The following is a 22,201-nucleotide window of genomic DNA, read 5'->3' on the forward strand; positions in this document are numbered from 1 at the left end:
CTGACGCTCCTTTGGATTGGATTGGATTGGATTGGATTTGCCTTTATTAGTCTCACAGTGGAGAAATTTACATTTCACAGCAGCAAAGTGATGAAAGGAATGAAAGTAGAAAAACAAAATACACGAGTCCCACCTTTCCTCTCAGCGCGGGCTCAAGCCATGCATCCGTCCAGCCGCAAACTGTACAACAGTACCGTCCTTTACGCTGAACAAAGCGGGTTTGTGAAAATGCTGCCCATTACAAGCGCAAAAAATCACAATTGCCCCAGAGATGTCCAGTGATGACAGTCAAATGGCACTGATATTCCTCCCAATCAAAAACAGTATTGGCATATTTGTGCTGCCGAAAAGGTGCAACCGCTCAGCACATTCTCCTACTTGATGAATGTCGTGGCCAAAAATGCTCAAAAACTGTCTATATTCATTCCACACGACGCACAACAACACAAAGTGACAAAACAAAAACAACACAAAAAAGCAAGGCTCGTGAGAGCACTTGCTGACAGCTGCCTATTCTGCACCATTTTGGACTTCTATACAGCTTATACATCTTTTTTGCTGTATATATTATCAGGGGGGATATATTGAATTATTTTATTTAATAGCCTCAATTGCCTAATAATTTCAATGATAAATCCCTTGCACGTTTATTATGGTGCTGAAGCTGACGGAGGGACTGCTTTCTGTTTTTTCCCGCAGTGGTGCCACTGATCATCAAGGCCCTGACCTACGATGAAAAAAGGGGCGCCTGCAGCATCGGCTCTAATGTCCGCGACGCGGCCTGCTATGTCTGCTGGTCCTTCGCCAGGGCATACGATCCAAAAGAGCTCAAGCCTTTTGTCGGTCAAATTGCCAGGTCAGATCAATGCATCCCAACGCTGCCCAAAAAAAATGGATCTACTGCAAGAGCAGTGTGAGAATTTCTGCTTTCATGGAGATGAGTGTCATTGTAGACCACAGGTGTCAAAGTCATGGCCCGGGGGCCAATTCTGGTTCGACACATCATTTTATTCGGCCCGCGAAAGCAAATCAGACTTGTGAAATTCCATGATGCTTGCTTAAGTCTGAACCAAAATTTCAAAACGTTCTATGTAAACCATAATAACAGTTACTAGTTATTCATTAAGTTGTAGTGCACTCTAGATGTGATATGTGGTAGGGATTAAACATTCTAATAGCTCCGAATACAATATTTTGTCCTCATGTCGCTGGAAAAAGCCAAAAAACATCTTTCAGATAGTCAGCCTCCAACTTTCTGGGTGGGCTAGTGGAGTAAGAAGGGTGAAAAAAATTAAACCTCACCTCTGGTTTTGTTAGGTTTGTATATTGATAGAAAAATCTAGCAGGAATCAAAAGTAAGAGACAAAAAGATTCTTTAGTCTTGGGGACGGCACAAAATGGAACTGACCTGCAACTGTTGGTGCAGGGCAGCTTGGGCTGTCATGTTAGGGGCGAGCTTTTTGGGAGAGCTTTTATTAAGACCGGCGGTGTGACGTCAGTGACAGGATGTATAATGAAACGGAGGTTTAAGAAAATGAAACAATGTTTACAATGTGTTTGTAGAGTGAATTCTCTTGACAGTTTTCTTCACATTTTTACAAGTGTAGGAACATTGTGATGGTACTCTAAATGTTTCTGAGAAATATTTTAACTATACAATAATTGTTCAAAGAAAGAAATATACCGTATTTGGGCACACCCAAAAGCCGTGATTTTCTTCAAAGGATGACCCTGCGCCTGATACGTAGGTGCGCTATATACTGTATATGGAAAAAGTTTGAAAGTACACCATTCATTGGGGGTACTGTGCACGTTAAACTTTGGTGCGCCTTATACAAAATACGGTTGACATTTTTAAAACTGAGCGACGTTTCTGATCCTAAACTCATGCTATGTCTCTTAAATTATGAGGTTGAGAACAAAATACTTTGCGTTCCTGTTTTTTCGTTCCCTTTCAGAATTTTTTTGTGAACGGACTATACATTTTTTGTTTGATTTTACATGGATGGACTCAGTGGCCGAGTAAGTTTGTATTTGTTGGTGACTGGTGTGACATTAAATGCAGTTCTGCGTCGTTTGGAGGGCTAAAATCATCGTGCGATAACAGTTATATGGAATTGTCACAAGGCCAAGATACACCATTAGGCCACCTTGTTCGTTCTTCATCAAGAGCGACTCAACGTGTTGAAACCTGTGACCTGTGACTTCACAGTGTCGGTTTGATCCCCTGCTCGGCGGCATTTGAGTGACAACCTTCCCTCTCTTTGCCCCCCTCTGCAGGATTGCCAGGTTTCGCCTGTTCGCTCTGGGTTTCGGTCACTGTTTTGGCAGCGGCGCTAGAACAAGCTGGTTCCTGTTCTATTCGGTGACATAGAAAGGGAAACTGACACACTTTTTTTCCTGGTGGGAACGACCCAAAGCCGTTGTCCCACAGACTCCACCGGCTACTGTGAGATCCTAGTTTATGCGCAATGACTTATGTGGAATGTATCATCATCATGGTGATTGTTTTTTTCTATCCATCAGTGGTAAGGTATTTATTTGGAAAAGGTCAAGCCAACCCTAATTGTGTTTGCCTGTAGCTAAAAGCAAACAAGAGCAGTAATATTTTGACTCCTGCATCCCTGCCCCCAAAGACACACAGAGAGTACTACTGCTCCTCGTAGTAGTAGTAGTAGTAGTAGTAGTAGTAGTTGTTGTTGTGGTAGGAGTGGTGGTGGTATTTTGGCAAACGTATTTATTCTTTTAATTATTCTTAAGAAATGTGGTATCGTGCCAATCATAGAACTCTTACTTTGCATTACATCAGGGGTGTCAAATGAATTTTTTGCCTCGGGCCACATTGTAGTTACGGTTTACTCTCAAGGTCCATAATGAATTTGAGGAAACCATTAGAATGTTACATCTCAGTCAAGAATAATGATTGTTATTGTGGTTTACATACGAAAATATGAAATTTCGGTACGGACTTAAGCAAGCATCATGACACTTGACATGCTTGATTTGCTTTCACAGGCCGAATAAAATGATGTGGCGGGCCAGATATCGCCCCTGGGCCTTGACTTTGACACCTGTGCTTTAGATCATTGGGTATAGATAGATAGATAATATCAGCTAAAAAGATATAATCGATCAATTAAGATTCTTCCCAGGGTCATTTGGTTTAGCACAGGTATTCGCTAGTGAGCTAACTCGGTTAATGGTATGTGGTATGATAGATATGTATATATTTAGTTATCTAGCTAGCTGACATCACTTTTTTTGTTTTCTAACTGACATCAGAAAAACATTTTATAGCATCTAAAATACCCAAAAAATGCAGTATGATATTTTTAGTCAAATGCAAAACACCAATAAATATGACTTAAAGTGTCCAAAATCTTTAAAAAATTAACCCGGAAGTGGCCAGTTTCAGAAGGTCCTGCCCCCTTGTTCGTGGTGTCACCCCAAGATGTCTTGTCTTGCTTGAGAATCAAAATAATGGCTTCAGATTCTGAGAATATGCTTTCTTGTTACTCATCCAGTTATGAATATGATTCAAATAGTTCTGAAGAGGAAAGCACGTTGTTTGCAATCGATTAAAGAAGCATGTTTGCAATCGATTAAATAATTTATTCCGTGCCATTTTGAGGCAATAGAGAGGGGGGGGGGGGAATGTTGCACCAAAAAGAGGCAGAAAATGGCGAGCCTGTGGAAACGGGCTGATTAATTCCTTACACGGAGCTTTGTCACCCTCTTCTGCCTCTTTTTGGTGCAACACGAAGTTTTCAGACCAAACAAGTACAGCAAAATTCATTGACACAATGGAAAGACTGGTACAATGTCTCCTTTTTTCGGTCAGGGGCGTTCCTTCAGTGACGTAATGTGAGGACTCGTCACCAACTCAAAAACAAGACTTCCGAAATATTCAGCGTGAGTCTTAAAACGTAAAATATAGCTACAGTAAAGTCTCGTTATATCGATATCGGATATATCGATAGTCCCGGTTATATCGATACTATTTCTATGCACGCGCGGAGAAAATTACATGCAAACAGGGTCGGATATATCGATAGTCCCGGTAAAATCGATATTTTTTCGGACTCCCTTGAATATCGATATAACGAGACTTTACTGTATATTCGGTGGAATCTTTGTAAAATACGCTCAGTAGAACTCATTTGAAACCATTTTACAAATTATGGACACAACTTGTCCGGAGACGTCTGTTGTCCTTTAAATATATTTTGTCAACTTGCTAGTAATATAGCGCTTTAAAAAATCGGAATTACTCACACTGCTCTTGTATTCAAAGTAATTTTTGTAATCACGCATGTCCTGCACGAAGTTCTGAAAATATACCGAACATATTTTCTACAGTTCTTTGCTGGTTGCAACCGTGTTTGATCGAGACGTCAGCTGTCGCAAAGCCGCCTCAGTAAGTACTAATTAACATCAACATGCGTCGTTAATGCATAATTTTGTTGCCAGATTTAAAAAAAAATGTTTTTTTTTTTCTTCCTTGTCTCAGGCCGCTTTCCAGGAAAACGTCGGCAGGCAGGTCCATGATCACGCTCTTGACAACTACTGAATATTGTCGCTTAACTGTGACTTTTTTTCTAATTTACTACTAAGTCTTCATGCTCCAACTTGCAATGCTAGTGAAAGCCTTCCAGTATATAGCTTCAGGGCAGCACCAAACGATAACCACATTTCCCAACACTCATTGATCTCGGAATCACGTCAACACCCCCACCCCCTCCACACACACATGCACACGCATTACACACACACACACACACACACACACACACACACACACACACACACACACACACACACACACACACACACACACACACGCACACACACACACGCGCACACTGAAGGATTTTGCATCTTTCCACAGGGGACTTTTCCTCATGGCATTGACATCGCAACCGCAGCAGACTATCATGCTGTAGGGATTCGCAACCACTGCTATCTGACCACCAGGTAACGAATTCACAGGAAGAAAACAGGATTCTTAACTCATCTCCTGCCAGACCAAGTGCAAAAATGTGTTTTCGTCATTTTCACGCAGAATATTGAGTTTTAGGACTACATAAACATTCAGTGGAGTGTAAGAAACCTTAGACTCTCTTCTTTCATCAGAAAAAAAGAGTTAATTCCTACGATGAAAATGTTTCTTCAGCCGTCATCTGTACTTCTTTGAAGGTGTCGGACATTTCACTTCTCATCCAAGAGGCTTCATCAGCGAACTAAAATTTTGCAGGTAGCTCTGGCCCTATATATATATATATATATATATATATATATATATATATATATATATATATATATATATATATATATATATATATATATATATATATATATACCTACTATCCAGCGATGGCGGTGCCAGACCTCTGCTATGATAGGTCCCTGCTCTAAGGTTGGGGGGAGCAGTGTACAATTCCCTGAGGCTATACTGATTACTTCTATTGTCCTGACTGATTATGGTCTATGACTGGCCTGATTGCCCCATTCGCTCTGGTATCGCCTCTAACTGAGAGATTACACAGAACTTAATTCCTACGTTGTATGGGTCTGGAGTTATCTGAGCTTGAAATGGGGGCGGCTGTACAAAATACAATACAATACAATACATACATATTGATTTATATAGCGCTTTAACAACAGCTAAAGCTGTAACAAAGCGCTAACATGGACCTAAGGCAAATGCTGCCGCCTCGTGGAAGGGAAAAACATCGGACCAGGTCGGACCAGCGCTTTATCGGCACCCACTGTAAGAAAAAACAAAACCCGAACACATTTTGGGAATGGCAGTGAATGAGTTAAGAGGGTGCAAGGCTTCGGTTGAAAGACACACCTCTAGCTGGTGGTGTGACTGATACGACCAAGTTCAAAGCTTCCCAATTGTTATTGTTCTCTCTTTTTTTCGTCCCTAGCGTTTACATTGCTAGTTTTCCAGAGTACACTAAAGCCATGATTGACCACCTGGTAGTCAAGAAGGTCAACCACTGGGATGGGTCAGTGATGTTTCATCTTCATATTAGTCTTCAAAGAAATACATCTTGTAAAGTTGTGACTTTATATATATGCATGTCTTTATTGCAGAAAAAAAATGTTTTTAAAATGTGTTTTTCAGTGCAATTCGAGAGCTCACCTCTAAAGCGCTCCACAACCTGACACCTCAAGCACCTGATTACATGGCCACTTCGGGTAAACTATGTCACCATACATGTTTCTTTACGCAGAGTGTTCAAGGGTAGCTCAGTTATTCAAGAAAAATATTTTTGGACTGAAACCAAACAATTATTAAGTAATGGAAAAAAAGGATTTCTTGTGTATTTGCTGCAGTTCTGTCACAACTATTGAACATGGCTGTGGCTTCAGACCTGCAAGGTCGCCACGGAGCTATCTTGGCGTGTGCGGAGGTGACACATGCACTGTACAAACTGGGCCTCTCCAGAGGCAGGTAGATGTTTAAGACACAACAACACCCACCATACATGGAAAAAACAGTGTACAGTGGCTTTCCGTAAATGTTGCTAATATTTAAGTGCTGTGATACATCGACTTGCAAGTGACTCAACCTACGATTTTTGACATACTAGCCGTGGTTGTTTTATTTATGTATTTTTTAAATTTCCGAACACAAATTAGAGATACTCGCACTAAATGCTGTCTACCAATTCCATAAGCATTAGCACAGGCCAGACAAAATTTAAAAAAAAAGAGGGCAAAACAATTTGTCTCATCTCATTCTTGAATAAATAGTTGGCTTTTTTCACCCCAACAAACCAAACAGGACCTTGGCGGACATTCTTCCCTCAGAGTGCATCATGGCTTTGAAGGGCATTCATCAGAAGGTAAGGCATGATCCATGGGAAAAAAACAAAGAAAATATACTTTTATTTAATTTGATGTCTTGGACGATTTCCAGCTAGAAGAGAGGAAGCAGTATAGGTACGATGAAAAAAAGAAGTAAACATTCTAAAGGTTGGTATTCCAAAAAGAAAAATAATAATATTAGGATTTCTTTCTAGGGGTTATGGAGGAGAGCTAATGAAGCCAGCCAGTGAGTTACCCTGCATTTAAAAATTAATTAGTAAACAAGCAAATAAATAGATAGAGGTGGTTGGATAGATGGATAGATAGAAACTTCATCAATGCCGCAAGATGACGAGTGCATTTTTTAACTCCAGTGTGCAGACTTATTGAAAAGCTTTCATTGTCCAAAATGCCATTCAAGAGCGACCCAGTCATCGGTAAGTCAGTTATTTTGAATACACATGAAACGTATGAATACATCATGAAATGTATGGGGCACGTGTGTGATTTTGTCATTTTACATTTTAGCCGGCTGGCAGGGACTTATTGATGACACCATCAAGACACTTTATCTGGTCTCCAGCGGTGTCAAGGATGGCATCCTGGTAATGTTTTTCATTCTGGAAACATGTGCTCCATTGCAAGATCTGTGTTACCAATGTGTGTGTCTGTGTGTCTTCAGGATGCTGTGCTATGTGCTTTGTCTGCTTTGTGTGAGGAGTACTACCAGGCTCAGCCTGGCCAGGCTGACTCTGAGAAGCAGAGTGAGTTCTTTTTACTCAACAAGCTCATATTTTCAGGTTTTAAGGGTTCTTTAATATGAAAAAAATACATCTTTACATTGGAATATAAAATGAGGAAAGTGATATAAAGATCTTCATTTTTTTATTTTGAGTAAAAAGTAACAATTTGTCCGAGAAGAAAGCTGTTGATTTCTTCGATAGTTTTGCAAAACTAGTGTTAGTTAAATGATAATGTCATTCTAGGAAGTAAATGTCTGCCTTTACGTCAGCTCCTATATTTTGTTCTTCTACTTCTCCCTTTCATAACTTCACTGCTGTGAAATGGGAATGTCTCCATTGTGAGACAAATAAAACTTCTTATCTGAAATTATCTTAAATTCTAATTATTTGTTGTAATATTGCCTCTTTTTCTCAAAAATAAAATAAACTCACTATGTTATACAGTAAAGTCTCGTTATATCGATATTCAAGGGAGTCCGAAAAAATATCGATATAACCGGGACTATCGATATATCCGACCCTGTTTGCATGTAATTTTCTCAGTGCGTGCATAGAAATAGTATCGATATAACCGGGACTATCGATATATCCGATATCGATATAACGAGACTTTACTGTAGTTCAGTTTCTCTCTTCAATTCGAGGCTTTTCCCCACAAATATCAGCTTTTCCAAGTAACAGTGACTTCTCAAATGACATCTTTGCATTTTTTTTTCTTCTCATAAATGCATCTGTCCCCTTTTCCTGATGGCCCGCTGATAATGAACATGATCTAAAGCCAGAGGCGATGCTTGCCAGCTGCATTATTTGACATCCAAATGAATGCCTGTATGTATAGGTGTGCTCATATCTCAGTATATTGAGGAGCTGCAGAATCCACAATTGGTAACCCGTTGCGGTTCTGCCCTGGCCCTCGGCTGTCTACCGAGCTTTATGATCCACAGCAAACTCAAGCAGGTGTGCTTCCAGTCAACACCTATTACCTACACACACATGGTTAAACTTCATATCATTAGTCTCAGCAACAGCGTGACGTTATGTTTCTAACGCCTCAGATCCTCGACAGCCTGGGCCAGATGCATGCCGCCTGTCTGCGTGAGGGGCGTTTCCCAGAAGCCAGGAGGGACGCAGTCCGAGCGCTGGCCCAGTGAGCTCTCTCTTTTTTTCTTTTATTTGGTTGTGATTTTTTAGTTGGATTTATGTATTTATTTGCATGGGCTGGTTTGTCAAAAGGCCTTCTGTGCCTTTGTCGTTCTTTGTTCTGTTGTTTTGCGAGCTTCACTGACGGAAAAATAAACATTTGACTGACAATACCTGCAAGACCTGAATGACATGTCACTCAAATTGTATCCTGCTACCCCCCCCCCCCCCCCACCCCCCCCACACACACACACACACACAAATAGGTCTTCATCGTTTTCATTTACTGGCATGTGATTCCATGACAGGATATTTTGTTGTTTGTTTTTCCACAACAAATCAATAATTTTCTTGTAACTGACTTCTTGAGGAGTCTTAACTCATTCACTGCCAGTTGATGTGCAAATATGTGTTTACTCCAGTGCCAGGGTCTTTGTCATTTTCACTCAAATTCCACCACCCGCAGAATATTGAGTTTTAGGACTACGTAAACATTCAATTCAGCGTACCAAACCTTAGACTCTCTTCTTTCATAAAAAAAGTTTATTTTGAGCTTACTTGGTGGAGAGTTACCTGCATCGAAAGTAGGGGTGGCTGCACTAAGGGTAAATGCTGCCTCCTTGTGGGAGGGAAAACATTGCCAGAGCTCTGACCGAAGCTTGAAACGCACCCACCGCAAGAAAAAACAAAAGCGAAAAAATTTGAGAATGGCGCTCCACGTCATGCTTTTCACTTTCCGAATAAATTCGGGAATGGCAGTGAATGAATTTTCGTTATTCCTCTATCCAATGTTAAATAAGGGGGTGGCGTGGCTCAGTGATCATTTCGCAACCCAGAGGTTGGTGGTTCATTCCTTGGCCATTGTCAAATAATCCATGGGAAGATCCTGAACCCTAAATTACATCATCAGGAGGATCATCAGACATACACAACAGTGTGTAGCGGTTTGAGTACTCGAGGTAGAAAAGTGCAATGCATGGAACATCCCATGAAATTATAATCAATTTGTGTATGTACAACTAAACCCCCCAACTATTCCTACTTGAGATTTTGAGGGGGTTTTTTCCCCAGAAGGGATCTATTGTGACACGATCATCTATATGTGTGCATCAATCATCTAATCTCTTCAGCGAGGCTGCTATTTTATGCTAAAGCTTGCTAAAGATGATTTATGCTGAGACTAGTTCACGCCAAAGCTGTCACAGGCAGCGTTCATCAAATAAGGATTCACTTTGTAATAACTGCTATTTATTTATGTTAATATGTAGTTTAGGGCAGCTGCAGGGTGTCTTAAGAAGCAAGAAAAAGTGTTTAAACAGTGTTGACTTAACCTGATGCGTCCATATTCATTATCCCTTTTCTAATCAGAGTATGTATGAAGGCGGGTGTTTGTGCCTGCGGACCCCCGGCGTCGTTACTTTGCTCAGAGAACATCGCCAACGTGTACAGCGTCCTCCTGGACAGCATGGACGACTACACCACGGACAGCAGAGGCGATGTGGGTGCCTGGTGAGTTGCACTGGGTGTTGTCTTTTGATTTGCCTCAGGTAGTGCGAATGTTCCCCCACCTCGGGGCCTTTTGTCGTGTCTCATTTTTTTGCTCCACCCAGGGATACACACACACGAAGAGCTTGATTGTCTTAGCAGTACCCTGAGGTGATGCTTACTTTCTCAGCAGGAATGCCACCGAGCTTGTCCTTTATCCTTTGTTGCAACATGTATTTTGGAACACCAACCCCAAAGGTGCATCCCAATAAACTCCAATGACGTAAACATTTTTTTCAGGAATTAAATTCAAAAACTGAAAAACATATTTAAAAAATCCTTGTCTCGCCCCTTGGGTGGTGTCTGTCCCCCTCCACCAGAGGCCAGGAAGCTTGAGGGTTCTGCACAGTATCCGTGCTGTTCCCAGCACTGCGCTTTTCTGGACAGAGATATCCGATGTTGTTACCGGGATTTGGATTGGATTGGATTTGCCTTTATTAGTCTCGCAGTGGAGAAATTTACATTTCACAGCAGCAAAGTGATAAAAGGAATGAAAGTAGAAAAACAAAATACATGAGCTGCTGGAAAGGCAGCCACTCTCGTGGCGCCGTCTTGAAGTCAAAAGAACAAAAAAGAAATAATATGACAACACAAAGACAATATAACACACAAAGACACAGTCATTCATTCTTTAGCACTTTCTGTACCCTTTTTGTTACATAAAGCAGTTCTAGATGAAAGAGGAGAGGATCAAAGCATCTTTTCACCAGTGGATCAGGGACATCATGGTGGAATGTGCACGTCGACTACAAGCTAAATGTTGAAAGCAAACACGCAGCTGTAGCATCCATTGACAAAAAGAGATTGTCTCACATTTCCTGTCCCACATAAATCTGCTTCAGCTCCAAGCCGCGACAGTTCCACATCCGTATCGGCGCTCTGCGCTGACGGTCCTTTCAAGGCAAGCAAGGCTCATGAGAGTACCTGCTGACAGCTCGGGCGCCGTCTTGCACTTCGTTGTTGCCACCATTCGTCTAGTTTGGGGGTCACTGCCCCGAGTGCTCCGACCACCACATACACGACTGTCACCTTTACCTCCCAGGCTCTCTCCAGCCCCTTTCTGAGCCCTTGATATTTCTCGAGTTTGTCATGTTCCTTCTTTCTGATGTTTTCATCACGCGGGACCGCTACATCCACGACAACGGCTTTCCTCTACCCTTTATCTATGACCACGATATCTGGTTGGTTGGCCATTACCATCTTGTCAGTCCTTATCTGGAAGTCCCACAGGATCTCTGCTTTATCATTCTCTGCCCCTTTTGGAGGTGTTTCCCATTTTGACCTTGGGGTTTCCGCCGCACGTACGTATGGACTGGAAACCCCAGATGTTTCGGTAGACTAGGCCAGCCACCTGTTTATGGCGCTCCATGTCGGCTCAGCATCTTACATCCTGCAGTTATGTGTTGGATTTTCTCCGGAGCCTCTTTGCACAACCTACACCTTGGGTCCTGCCTGGTGTGGTATATCTGTGCCTCTATGGCTCTGGTAGCCAGGGCCTGCTCTTGAGCAGCCAGGATGAGTGCCTCTGTGCTGTCCTTTAGGCCAGCCCTTTCTCGCCACTGATAGGACTTCTTGAGATCAGCCACTTCAGTTATGGTTCGGTGGTACATCCCGTGAAAGGGCTTTTTATATATACAGTCCCTGACAAAAGTCTTGTCGCTTATCCAAGTTGGATTGGATTGGATTTGCCTTTATTAGTCTCGCAGTGGTGAAATTTACATTTCACGGCAGCAAAGTTGTAAAAGGAATGAAAGTAGAAAAACAAAATAAAGGAGCTGCTGGAAAGGCAGCCACTCTCGCGGCACCATCTTGAAGTCCCCCCAAAAAAACTAAATAACAAGTTGTAGGAACAACAAATAATAACTTGGCTTGTAGTTGATCTATTGGAATCAGAAATGGCTTATATGAAAGGCAAAGCCATCTAGATTATGCTCATTAAATAAAAATTAAGTTTTGTTCATTCATTGAGTTTTATTATTTAATAACTAAAAACTAAACTTTAAAAACTTTGATGAACTCTGGGATTCCTGACAGACTGCTTTCTTTGCCATTCCAGATGACTTCATCAATAAGTTAATTGAGTCATTGCCGAGACATATGGATGCAGTCCTCCAAGCTCACGATACCCATACACAATATTAATTCTTTTTCAAAGGCATCATGACATTATGTTCTGACGTTATTGTAGCATGTTTGTGTATTCAAAATTTTTGATTCCAATAGATCAACTACAAGTCAAGTTATTATTTCTTGTTCCTAGAACTTGGATAAGCGACAAGACTTTTGTCAGGGACTGTATATAGTATAGATTAGTTTTACTCATAATTATAATAGTTTTGGATTTTTCATTCTTTTATTTTTTTATGGCTGTTGCGTTTCAAATTCACCATGTTTAAATTAGAATAATCAGAATGTGTACTCAATTTAATTTGCATTAGCTTTAACATGAGTTAGTTGTTTTTTTTTAATAAACTTGATTTGCCAGATTAAAGAAGGTCTGAAGCCCAAAGACAAAGTCATGGCTTGATGACGTCGCTTCTCATTTAAATGTTATACTTGTACGACTGTCTGTTACACTTTTTTTTGTAATGTCATGAATTCTTCTTTACTATGATCAACGAAAACACTTCATTTTTAAAATAATTTTGATGAGGTAACAAAAACTAGTAATTCACCACTCAATGAATCACATGATCTTTTTTAATGAAATGAAAAATAATTTCCCTTTGTATTAAAAAAAAAATCTCTTTCACACGAATCCCCCGGAATTGAACTACCCCACCAAAAAACATCTATTGTGATGCACTTGTATCCAAATACATCAATCACACTCTGTCAAATCAAATTCCATTTCGGGCAAATATCCGAACCTTTTGAATAAGCCTGGAGAGTTGACAATTTCATGTTTATCACTATCTGAGAAAGTGCTCATATTAATTTTATTTCCCTTTTCTTTCCAATTGTTTTTTTTCTCTCCAGGGTCAGGGAGGCAGCAATGACAAGTCTCAAGGATGTTACAATCCTCGTGACCAGAACTGCACCAGAGATCCTTCTCCCAGAGCAGTCAGTTGTTTTTCACCTGGCTTTGGTTGTTCAGTGTTACATGGAATGCATTGTCAAAAATTGGCTTTCCCGCACGAAGAAAACATGGACCAAGCCTTGGCTTTACTGTTGTAATTTGACATCAATTAGTGAGACTTACATTCACATCACAGTTTGGTATAATTTTATGGCGTAGTCATAGTGAATGCCTTGACCAAAACATTTCTGTATAATACCATATTTTCTTGTGTATAAGGCACACCCAAAATAAATTGTGTATTTTCAAACTTTTTCCATATATAAGGAACACCGTCAACGAATGTTTTTTTTTTGTTTTTTTTTTTTTTTTTTTTTTTTTCAAAATATAATATATCAATATAAATAAGCTCTCAAAATATAAGGGACCCCACATTATACGGCGCTACAATAGAGGCTGGGTTTACACTAATTCTACAGGGGGTTGGAAATGGAGCTGGTGGCTGCTGACAGTTGTTGCGACACCTGTTGTCGCTCAATCGCTCAATATGACTTCACATATAAGGTGCACTGCGTAGAAGGCGGAGGATCATCTTTTGAAGAAAATCATGGATTTTGGGTGTGCCTTATACACCGGAAAATACAGTCATTCTGACATTGTTTCTTGTAATACAGGTTCATTTCTTGCTTGTGTTCTTTCAAAAAATACATAGGATGGTAAAAACAGTTGCATATTGAATTGCACTCACACTATTGCAGGGAAAAAATAGTTTATCCTAAAAAGAAACATATAGTAATAATAAATTGTGTTTAGAAGCACCTTGTACTCTTGTAATTTTGCTCAAAATGAACTTTCTCACCTGTCACCTTCCTTGCAGGGTGGCGTTGATGATGTGCAGACTTGCGCGACAAGCGGCAGAGAAGATTGACCACTACCGAGCCCACGCGGGCAGCGTCTTCACGCAGCTCCTGCACTTCTCGGACCCGACAGTTCCACACATTCCCCACAGAGAGGAGCTGCTGTGCATCTTTCCACAGTGAGCACTCAGAGTCATTACCTGCCCTGCCACTTCATTCATCAGTCAAATCTCCTTTTTTTCTAGGGAAATAAAAGGTAGTCTTAACTGGAAAGCTCCATCCCAAGCCTTCCCGTATGTCACCAAGCTACTTGGACTGCCCGAGTACCAGTACCAAACCTTGCTGGGCCTCACCGTGTCTGTTGGTGGAATGACCCATTCCACAGTAAGTTGATTGCACATGCTTCTCGTAGAATGTCAATGTCAAAGTGTTTGTAAAAGGGTGTGTGATAAGGGAAAATGGAAACATTTTCCATCCCGGTCGACAGTCTGCCAAGCAACACACGGGCCATGTTGACGCAAGGGTATTTTTAAAACCCTTTTCTGCCTTTTTGTCCACTTGCAAATTATGTGTACAAAGCCATACTTTCTGGAACTCCGTGGCCAGAATGAAAATTCTCCAACATAAATCGTCAATATTTGTGTGAATTGACATTTTTTTGAGAAAGGTGGCTTTGAGAGAGGTGGGGTATATTGTGTTTTTTTTTCTTCTTTTTTTGTGAAGTAGTTAGGAAAGGCTCCAGTTCCATATTACATTTGTTGTTGCTTTTTATTTTTTCTCATTATTTAACTCATTCACTGCCAGACGTGCAAAAATGTGTCCACTCCAGTGCTAGGGTTTGTGGTATTTTCATTCAAATTCCAAGAACCACAGAATATTGAATTTTAAGACTATTTAAACATTCAATGCAGTGTAAGAAACCTTAGAATCTCCTCTTTCATTGGAAAAAAGTTAATTCCTAAGTTATATGGGTCTGGAGTAATATGAGGTGCAAGTGGGGCCGGCTGTACAAAAGGCAAATGCTGCCCTCTCGTGGAAAGGAAAAAAACATTGCCAGAGGTCTGACCAGCACTTTCTCAGCATCCCTCGCAAGAAAAAACAAAACCCAAACAAATTCAGGAATGGCGCTTCACTAAATATTTTTAATTCTTGAATACATTTGTGAATGAGTTAATGTCAGGAAGGGCATCCGACATAAAAGCTTGGCCAAAACAAACATGCAAATCAAACCTCTGAAGATGGAGGACACTGATTCGCTGTCGCGACCCCTTGAAGAGCAAAGCCGAAAGGAAAAGAAGAAGAGTGAATGAGTTAATGCAGGGGTCGGCAACCTTTACGACTCAAAGAGCCATTTGGTCCCATTTCCCACAGAAAAGAAAACACTGGGAGCCACAAAATCCTTTTGACATTTAAAATGAAGACAACACTGCATCTTTTCATCATCGTTTTTTACCTTTATTCATGCATAAACAAACTATACTGTGTTGCATTTATGAACCGATGAACTGTTACAGAGAAGCGAAATTACATTTCTGCACGCAACAAAAACATTTTAAACTCCGAAAAAAAGACGTTGGGTTGAAGATTACTTTCAAATATAATACTCAATGTCTATTTGAAAAAAAAACAATATTTGCAAAATGGCAAATACAATATTTATCAACTGGTTAATGTGATTTCTGCTCCTGCACCTCAGCGCACAGCCTCTGCACATCAGGGCTGTATGACGTTACCTTCATCTTCACACAGGACTGTAAGCTGTCGTCAGGCGTGAGCGATGTCGGTTTTTAAGGCGAACGAATCTGCCTGCGTATCATTAAACGTTCTGTTTTCTTCAGACACGTTTCTTTTCTTAGATTTATCCATAGTTGGCCGACCTGGGGGGCAAAAAATTCAAGAAATCGTGCGCAATTTGCCGGTTGTGACTGGATATACATCCACTGTCGATGGTTGTGACGTTTATTATGAGCGACAAAAAAATTGAATACGTTTTATTTTGTATTATTTATAATCACCATAATCTTCAAATTTAGAATTACATTTTAAAAACGAACGAACGAAAATAATATACATTGAATTAAATACTCATTATTTATTTTCTAAAGCCGCAGGGAGCTGCAGCAGGGGGGTGAAAGAACCACATGCGGCTGCGGAGCCGCGGGTTGCCGACGCCTGAGTTAATGTATGATCCCGGCATGTTTCATTTTGTGCTTATTTCCCAAGTTCATAACTTGATCCTCCAGAGTAATGCCACGTGTGGGGTTTGCTCACACGTACATATACCTAAAAACTAGGGCTCTGCAATATGGCTACCACTTAACTCATTTACTGCCATTCACCAATTTATTTGGGAATTGAAATTATGACGTAGAGTGCCATTCTCGATTTTTTTCGGGTTTTGTTTTTTCTTGTTTGGGTGCCAATAAAGCACTTGCCATGGCCTCTGGCAATGTTTTTTCCTTCCACAAGGGAGCAGCGTTTCCTTTTTTTCCATGCGCTTTGTTCCAGCTTCACCTATTGGTAAAGCGCTATATAAACCAATATGTATGTATTGTATTTTAGACAGCCGCCCTCATTTCAAGCTCATATAACTCCAGACCCATTAATTTATGACTTAACTATTTTTTTCTGATTAAAGAAGAGAGTCTAATGTTTCTTACACTGCATTGAATGTTTATGTAGTCCTAAAACTCTATATTCTGTGGGTCCTGGAATTCGAGTGACAAACTGTGGGTACCCTCAGTGGTCGTTTAACAAATGTCAGAAGGAAAGAAAAGCGAATGAAACCAAAAATTCTGAAGATACAAAAAGGCAAAGAGTCCTTTGGCAACACAAAATTCCTACTTATTTCAAACCCATAAACACTTTAAGACATAAATTAGTGCATCCAAAAGATAGGCTGCCAAATGAAAAACAAAGTAATGTAGTTTATTCAATACATTGTAAGAATGAAAATTGTAAAGATACAATTGGGGAGGCTAAACACATTCTCAAAAAAGACTTTATCAACATCGCAGGGATAATACTAGTGGGCCTCAATCGGCAGTACATATGGACCTAAATTTATTTTTATTTTGTTATGCTTAGAATATCTTGTTTTCTATCCTTTCACTCCTTTCAACGGCATGTCTGGACCGCCACTGGACCTGAGTGATAAATAACGATTTAATTCTACAAATCTTTCTTGTATTTGTGTGAGTTGAAAGCATCAAGCATCAGAAAGCGACCAAAAGAGGGAGCCGCAAAGCTCACAAAGTCTGCACTACTCCTTTGCAGCATAATCATAAAATGATTTTCCTCTCCTGAAGGGAAACACTATTTCATTTTCATCTTAGTCAAGTTATAACGTACGTAACGTTCATTTCCCCTCGCCCCCACCCCACCCTCGCGCGCGGGGAGGGTAATAAGCAAAACAACCATGAGGATGATGAGGTTAGATGAATTTCAGTGCGAACTTAGTTTTGTTTTGGTTTTTTTTTGCTCTGGCAGCTTGTCTTTTTTTCCACAGATGTACAATCCTCTGAGACGCACGGGATTGATATGTTTGCATAAGGCCGCCTGTAAAATGAACCAGGCCTGAATCAATATGCGGGCCAACATCAGCGTTCTCACTCACATGCGCGCACACATACACGCGCACACATACACGCACACACACACACACACACACACACACACACACACACACACACACACACACACACACACAAACACACACACACACACACACTCATGGAAGCAAAGCATCAACTCGCTTTCCAGTCAGCATCCATTCACAGGCCCTTGGGTAAATCTGGATATATTTATGGAGCCATAAAGAGGATTTATTTTAATCAACAAATGTGTTACTGTTTGTTCAAGTAATTACTGGTAGTCAGGCTCATCATTTACAGTTTGATTATCAGAGTTTATATTTAGTGCCGATGGGGACATTTCGATACCATCATCTGAAAATTCGATTTTTTTTTGAAGATTTTTTTTTTTCTGAATCATTTCATTAGCTTCTAAGAAAGACATGTCAATCAAGAAATGCAGAAATGTTTATTTTTGTACAATATTTAAAATATTGCTCATAAATAAAATCTCATTCCTCATTTCTATTCGTTATATAGATAAAACAATAGCTGAAGAGTTTATACATCAGAATAAGAAATCATTTTTGTGGACATTTAGTAACAAACAAATGATATAAAACCGAGCTACCGTAGTTTCTGGAATATAAGGCGCACCTTTAACGAATGACATATTTAAAAACATTTTCCATACATAAGGTGGACCGTATTATCAGGGGCACCTTCAATGAATGACATATTTTAAAACATTTTCACTTGAACGCCTGGAGTAATTCGGATGCAATCTTGTGTTGATAGTAGAAAAATGCCACGTCGCTAGATATCGGAAGAATGGGGTACTAACTTGTACCGACAGCAAATTTGGGAAGAAACTCCTTTATTTTCTACGAGTAAAAATGTATGGTAGTACTCATTTGTACCATCAGTATCGAAAGGGTTACATTGTTCGACTCCTTAGCTCCAGCAGAGTTGATGTCACTGATCATCTGTCTTTCAATACACACCGTGTGTTTCTGCATGTGTGTGTGTGTGTGTGTGTGTGTGTGTGTGTGTGTGTGTGTGTGTGTGTGTGTGTGTGTGTGTGTGTGTGTGTGTGTGTGTGTGTGTGTGTGTGTGTGTGTGTGTGTGTGTGTATGTGTGTGTCCGTGTGCATATGTGTGTGTTTTAATTGCCCTGTGCAGGTGGAGGCCTCCTCCCAGTCTTTGTTTGACTACCTGCGTGGGATCCAACATGATCGCGCTGTTTTGGAGCACTTTGCTATGGACACATTGATTCAAATCTTGAGAGAAAATGTGCGCAACACAAGGTAAAAATAGCAGCTGTTTTCACCGAAAAGCAAGGCACGTGCTTTGAGCCAAGGCTCCTATTCACTGTTTTGTTCCATCTGCCCCATAAATAGAAATCAAATTATCTCTGGCAACAGTGCAAATTTCAACTCATATTTAGATTGTTCTCTTCCACCCACAATCATGTCGTATTTGTGACTATCGGCACTGGTATCTTCTCAAACTAATGTACTTTTCAGAATTGTCCTCCCTTTTCTCAAAATGTTAAACCAATTGCTGTCTAACGGCTGCTTTGACATCCTCACCTCAGAAGAGAAGTGAGTATCAACGCACCTTTTTTTTCTGCTTCCAAAAGACATAAACATCTGCAACGTCTGCTAATATCTGTTCATTGTGTTTTTGTCGCCACCAAGTCATCCATTTTGTGTGGAGCTGCTCTCGCTGTGTGAAGTGGTCAGAAGATCCAAGGATGTGTCCAAGCTGCGTGCCTGTATTGCCGTGTGAGTTTCTCCGCACTGCGCTGGAATAAAATACAGTGATACCTCAGCTTATGAACTTAATTGGTTCCCAGAAAGTGTGTGTAAGGCGAAAAGTTCATCTTCCAAACATTTATTTCCCATATTAAAATGATAATAATCCATTCTCAGGTCTTCATAAAACATAATTTTCTACTTAATAAGCATTAAAACTACACAAAGTACACCTTATTTTATGTATAATAAATGTGCCATTGTATTGCAATTAAAGAAATAAACTGTACTGTATAATAAAGTCGTTTTATTTACCTTTGTGATGGTAGTTGTCAATGGAACCTCCAGGTTGCCTCTTGATGATATCCGTCCGAGTGAAGTTAACATGCTTTCTCTACAAACAGCCACCTAAAAACTAGTTCGTATGCCAAGACTATATGCTTGCGAATTTAATGTTCGTAAGGCGAAAAGTTTGTGAGCTAAAGCATTCGTAAGATGAGGTATCACAGTAAAACAAAACAACCTATCCGACATCCTTGCTGACTTGTGTCGCTCGTTCGTGTCTTCCCAGCTACTGTGGGCTCATCCAGTTCCCGGGCGAAGTCCGGAAGGAGATCCTCTCCCAGCTGTTAATTATGATCTGCCACTCATACCTGGTGGTACGTTCCAGAGAAATTGCTTTTAAAATGAAATCTGATTTGATTTTCATAAAAACCTAACTTGCAGTTGTCATAGATTTGTTTTTTATGTTTGCTCATAGAAAACTCAAATTACATTGTTCATACAAAATTTGAAACGGACCCATCACCGCCGTCTGGTTTCCTTCCACTCCTGAGAACGATGTAGAACTGTTCTGTTGTCTTTGTGTAGATAAGAACGACAACAGCCAGCCTGATGTACGAAATGCTGCTGACTTACGACGACGTCGTCGATCCCGAGGCTTTGGATGACGTCATGAACGTGCTCAGCGACACTAACTGGTAATGTGCCAGGTTTTGTTCTTATTGTGAGAAATGATGCCTTTTCGTATATGTGACAATGGGCGACATTTTTTTCCCCCTAGGGAGAGTGAGACTGCCATTGTGCGCCCCGCTCGAAATCAGCTACGTGATTTGCTAAGGGTGCCCGTGAAGCGCCCGCTTGCTCAGGTAACCTCTTGATGACAACGCTTGAGAGCTCATCTCAAAAAATGTGGCTCGGTGTTCGCTCATTTGGAGTTAAGCCTCAATCTTTGTCCATTTCGGACTTTGTTTAACAGTCTGAATGCAAAGTACACACACTCACTATTTGTGTATGTTTGTGTCTCTTCTCTTTCCCTCTGGCAGAAACCAACTGAACATTCCTAATGAGATGTCCAGAGGAAGGCACAAAATGGATGGCATTCTATTTGGTATTAATCAGCCTTCCATTAGTTTGAAATCATGATAATAAAGAGCCAAATCATCCTTTGGGATCCCCCTCTTTTATCGTGTTAAAAATACAGCACTTCATTCATTCATCCATCCATTTTTCAGACCGCTTAATCCTGATTACGGTCGCGGGGGTTACTGGAGACTATCCCAGCCGTCTTCAGGGACACCCTCAACCGGTTGCCAGCCAATCACACGGCACACAGAAACAAACAACCATCTCACATTCACGCCTAGGGAAAATTCAGAGTGTTCAAAAAGCCTGCTATCAGAATCAGAAAGCCTTTAATAGTCCCACAATGGGGAAATTTACAGGCCACAGCAGCAATTTGAATGGGGGGGGGGGAATGAAAAGATAAAAAACAAGATATTCTAAGCATAATAAAACATGTCTGAGACTGAGCTGTATACTGTAACTGTGCAAAAATGTTTAAGAAAAAAACTGTACATAGTGCAAGTATAAAAAAGCATATTGATATACAGGTATGTAGCTGTACTGCATCAACATGAGTCCAGGTTTTTTTTCATGCATGTTTTTGGACTGTGGGAGAAAACTGGAGAACCCAGAGAAAACCCACACGAGCCCGGGAAGAACATCCAAACTCTACAAAGAGGCCGGTCCGAGTCTTGAACTCACGACCTCTGTGTAGCCGAGACGTCTTGGCGTGACGTCACGAACTGGGGGCGGGACTTTCTGAAAATGCCTAATTCGCAGCTCAATTTTGTGCAGATTTTGGACACTTTAAGTCATTTTTATTGGTGTTTTGCATTTGACTAAAAATATCATACTGCGTGTTTTGGGTATTTTAGATGCTATAAAACGTTTTTCTGATGTGAGTTAAAAAACAAAAAAGTGACGTTGGTTGTCCTTTAAAGTCATTCGTAACCTTGCCCCCCCCCCCATAGTTATCTGACCTTCAAATTTCTGTTCCCTCACATTCCATCAGATCCTCATTCTCCCTCCAGCACCATGACGGACAGAGCTTTCAGCGACTTTGCCCCCAAACTCTAGATTCTAGAACTCATTTCCTCCCAACATCCATAATATTTGATTCTATTCCCACCTTCAAATCCCATCTCAAAACCCACCTCTTTAAAATCACATTCTCTGAATAGTTTTATCAGTTGTTTCTGTTTCTAATTTTATCCGTGGTTTTATTTATGTGCCTGTTTTGTGATTGTAAAGTGTCGTTGAGTGCTTTGAAAGGCGCTCATCAATAAAATGTATTATTATTTAAAATTGGGGAAAAAACAATGACCAGTGGCGAAAATGAAACGCTTAACTTACTGCGACTGGCAAAAGTGTCTGACTGCTCAGTACAATATTAGAAACACATTGTA

General features: G+C 40.5%; 1 protein-coding gene across 2 annotated transcripts in view; it reads left to right on the forward strand.

Annotated features, from left to right (window-relative positions):
• tbcd (tubulin folding cofactor D) overlaps positions 1 to 20,896 on the forward strand; it is a 44,935-nt gene extending 24,039 nt beyond the window's left edge. Inside the window, exons 14-39 of one of the 2 annotated variants that reach the window (XM_089018091.1) lie at positions 700 to 856; positions 4,360 to 4,417; positions 4,511 to 4,540; positions 4,889 to 4,974; positions 5,934 to 6,014; positions 6,134 to 6,207; positions 6,346 to 6,463; positions 6,797 to 6,857; positions 6,932 to 6,954; positions 7,035 to 7,066; positions 7,194 to 7,256; positions 7,348 to 7,424; positions 7,502 to 7,583; positions 8,401 to 8,519; positions 8,618 to 8,709; positions 10,071 to 10,211; positions 13,227 to 13,310; positions 14,144 to 14,302; positions 14,369 to 14,507; positions 18,877 to 19,001; positions 19,221 to 19,298; positions 19,395 to 19,481; positions 20,023 to 20,110; positions 20,322 to 20,431; positions 20,515 to 20,599; positions 20,777 to 20,896. In XM_089018091.1, coding sequence (XP_088874217.1) covers positions 700 to 856; positions 4,360 to 4,417; positions 4,511 to 4,540; positions 4,889 to 4,974; positions 5,934 to 6,014; positions 6,134 to 6,207; positions 6,346 to 6,463; positions 6,797 to 6,857; positions 6,932 to 6,954; positions 7,035 to 7,066; positions 7,194 to 7,256; positions 7,348 to 7,424; positions 7,502 to 7,583; positions 8,401 to 8,519; positions 8,618 to 8,709; positions 10,071 to 10,211; positions 13,227 to 13,310; positions 14,144 to 14,302; positions 14,369 to 14,507; positions 18,877 to 19,001; positions 19,221 to 19,298; positions 19,395 to 19,481; positions 20,023 to 20,110; positions 20,322 to 20,431; positions 20,515 to 20,599; positions 20,777 to 20,797 — 2,270 coding nt within the window. In that variant the 3' untranslated portion in view covers positions 20,798 to 20,896. Of the gene's footprint in view, positions 1 to 699; positions 857 to 4,359; positions 4,418 to 4,510; positions 4,541 to 4,888; positions 4,975 to 5,933; positions 6,015 to 6,133; positions 6,208 to 6,345; positions 6,464 to 6,796; positions 6,858 to 6,931; positions 6,955 to 7,034; positions 7,067 to 7,193; positions 7,257 to 7,347; positions 7,425 to 7,501; positions 7,584 to 8,400; positions 8,520 to 8,617; positions 8,710 to 10,070; positions 10,212 to 13,226; positions 13,311 to 14,143; positions 14,303 to 14,368; positions 14,508 to 18,876; positions 19,002 to 19,220; positions 19,299 to 19,394; positions 19,482 to 20,022; positions 20,111 to 20,321; positions 20,432 to 20,514; positions 20,612 to 20,776 lie in introns of those variants that run through there. The other variant, XM_089018092.1, reaches the window with a different exon arrangement.
• Positions 20,897 to 22,201: the final 1,305 nt, after the last annotated feature.

This window comes from Hippocampus bargibanti, linkage group LG17, assembly GCF_051943395.1.
Source record: "Hippocampus bargibanti isolate YZ-2025 linkage group LG17, ASM5194339v1, whole genome shotgun sequence".
NCBI classification, from domain to species: Eukaryota; Metazoa; Chordata; class Actinopteri; order Syngnathiformes; family Syngnathidae; genus Hippocampus; species Hippocampus bargibanti.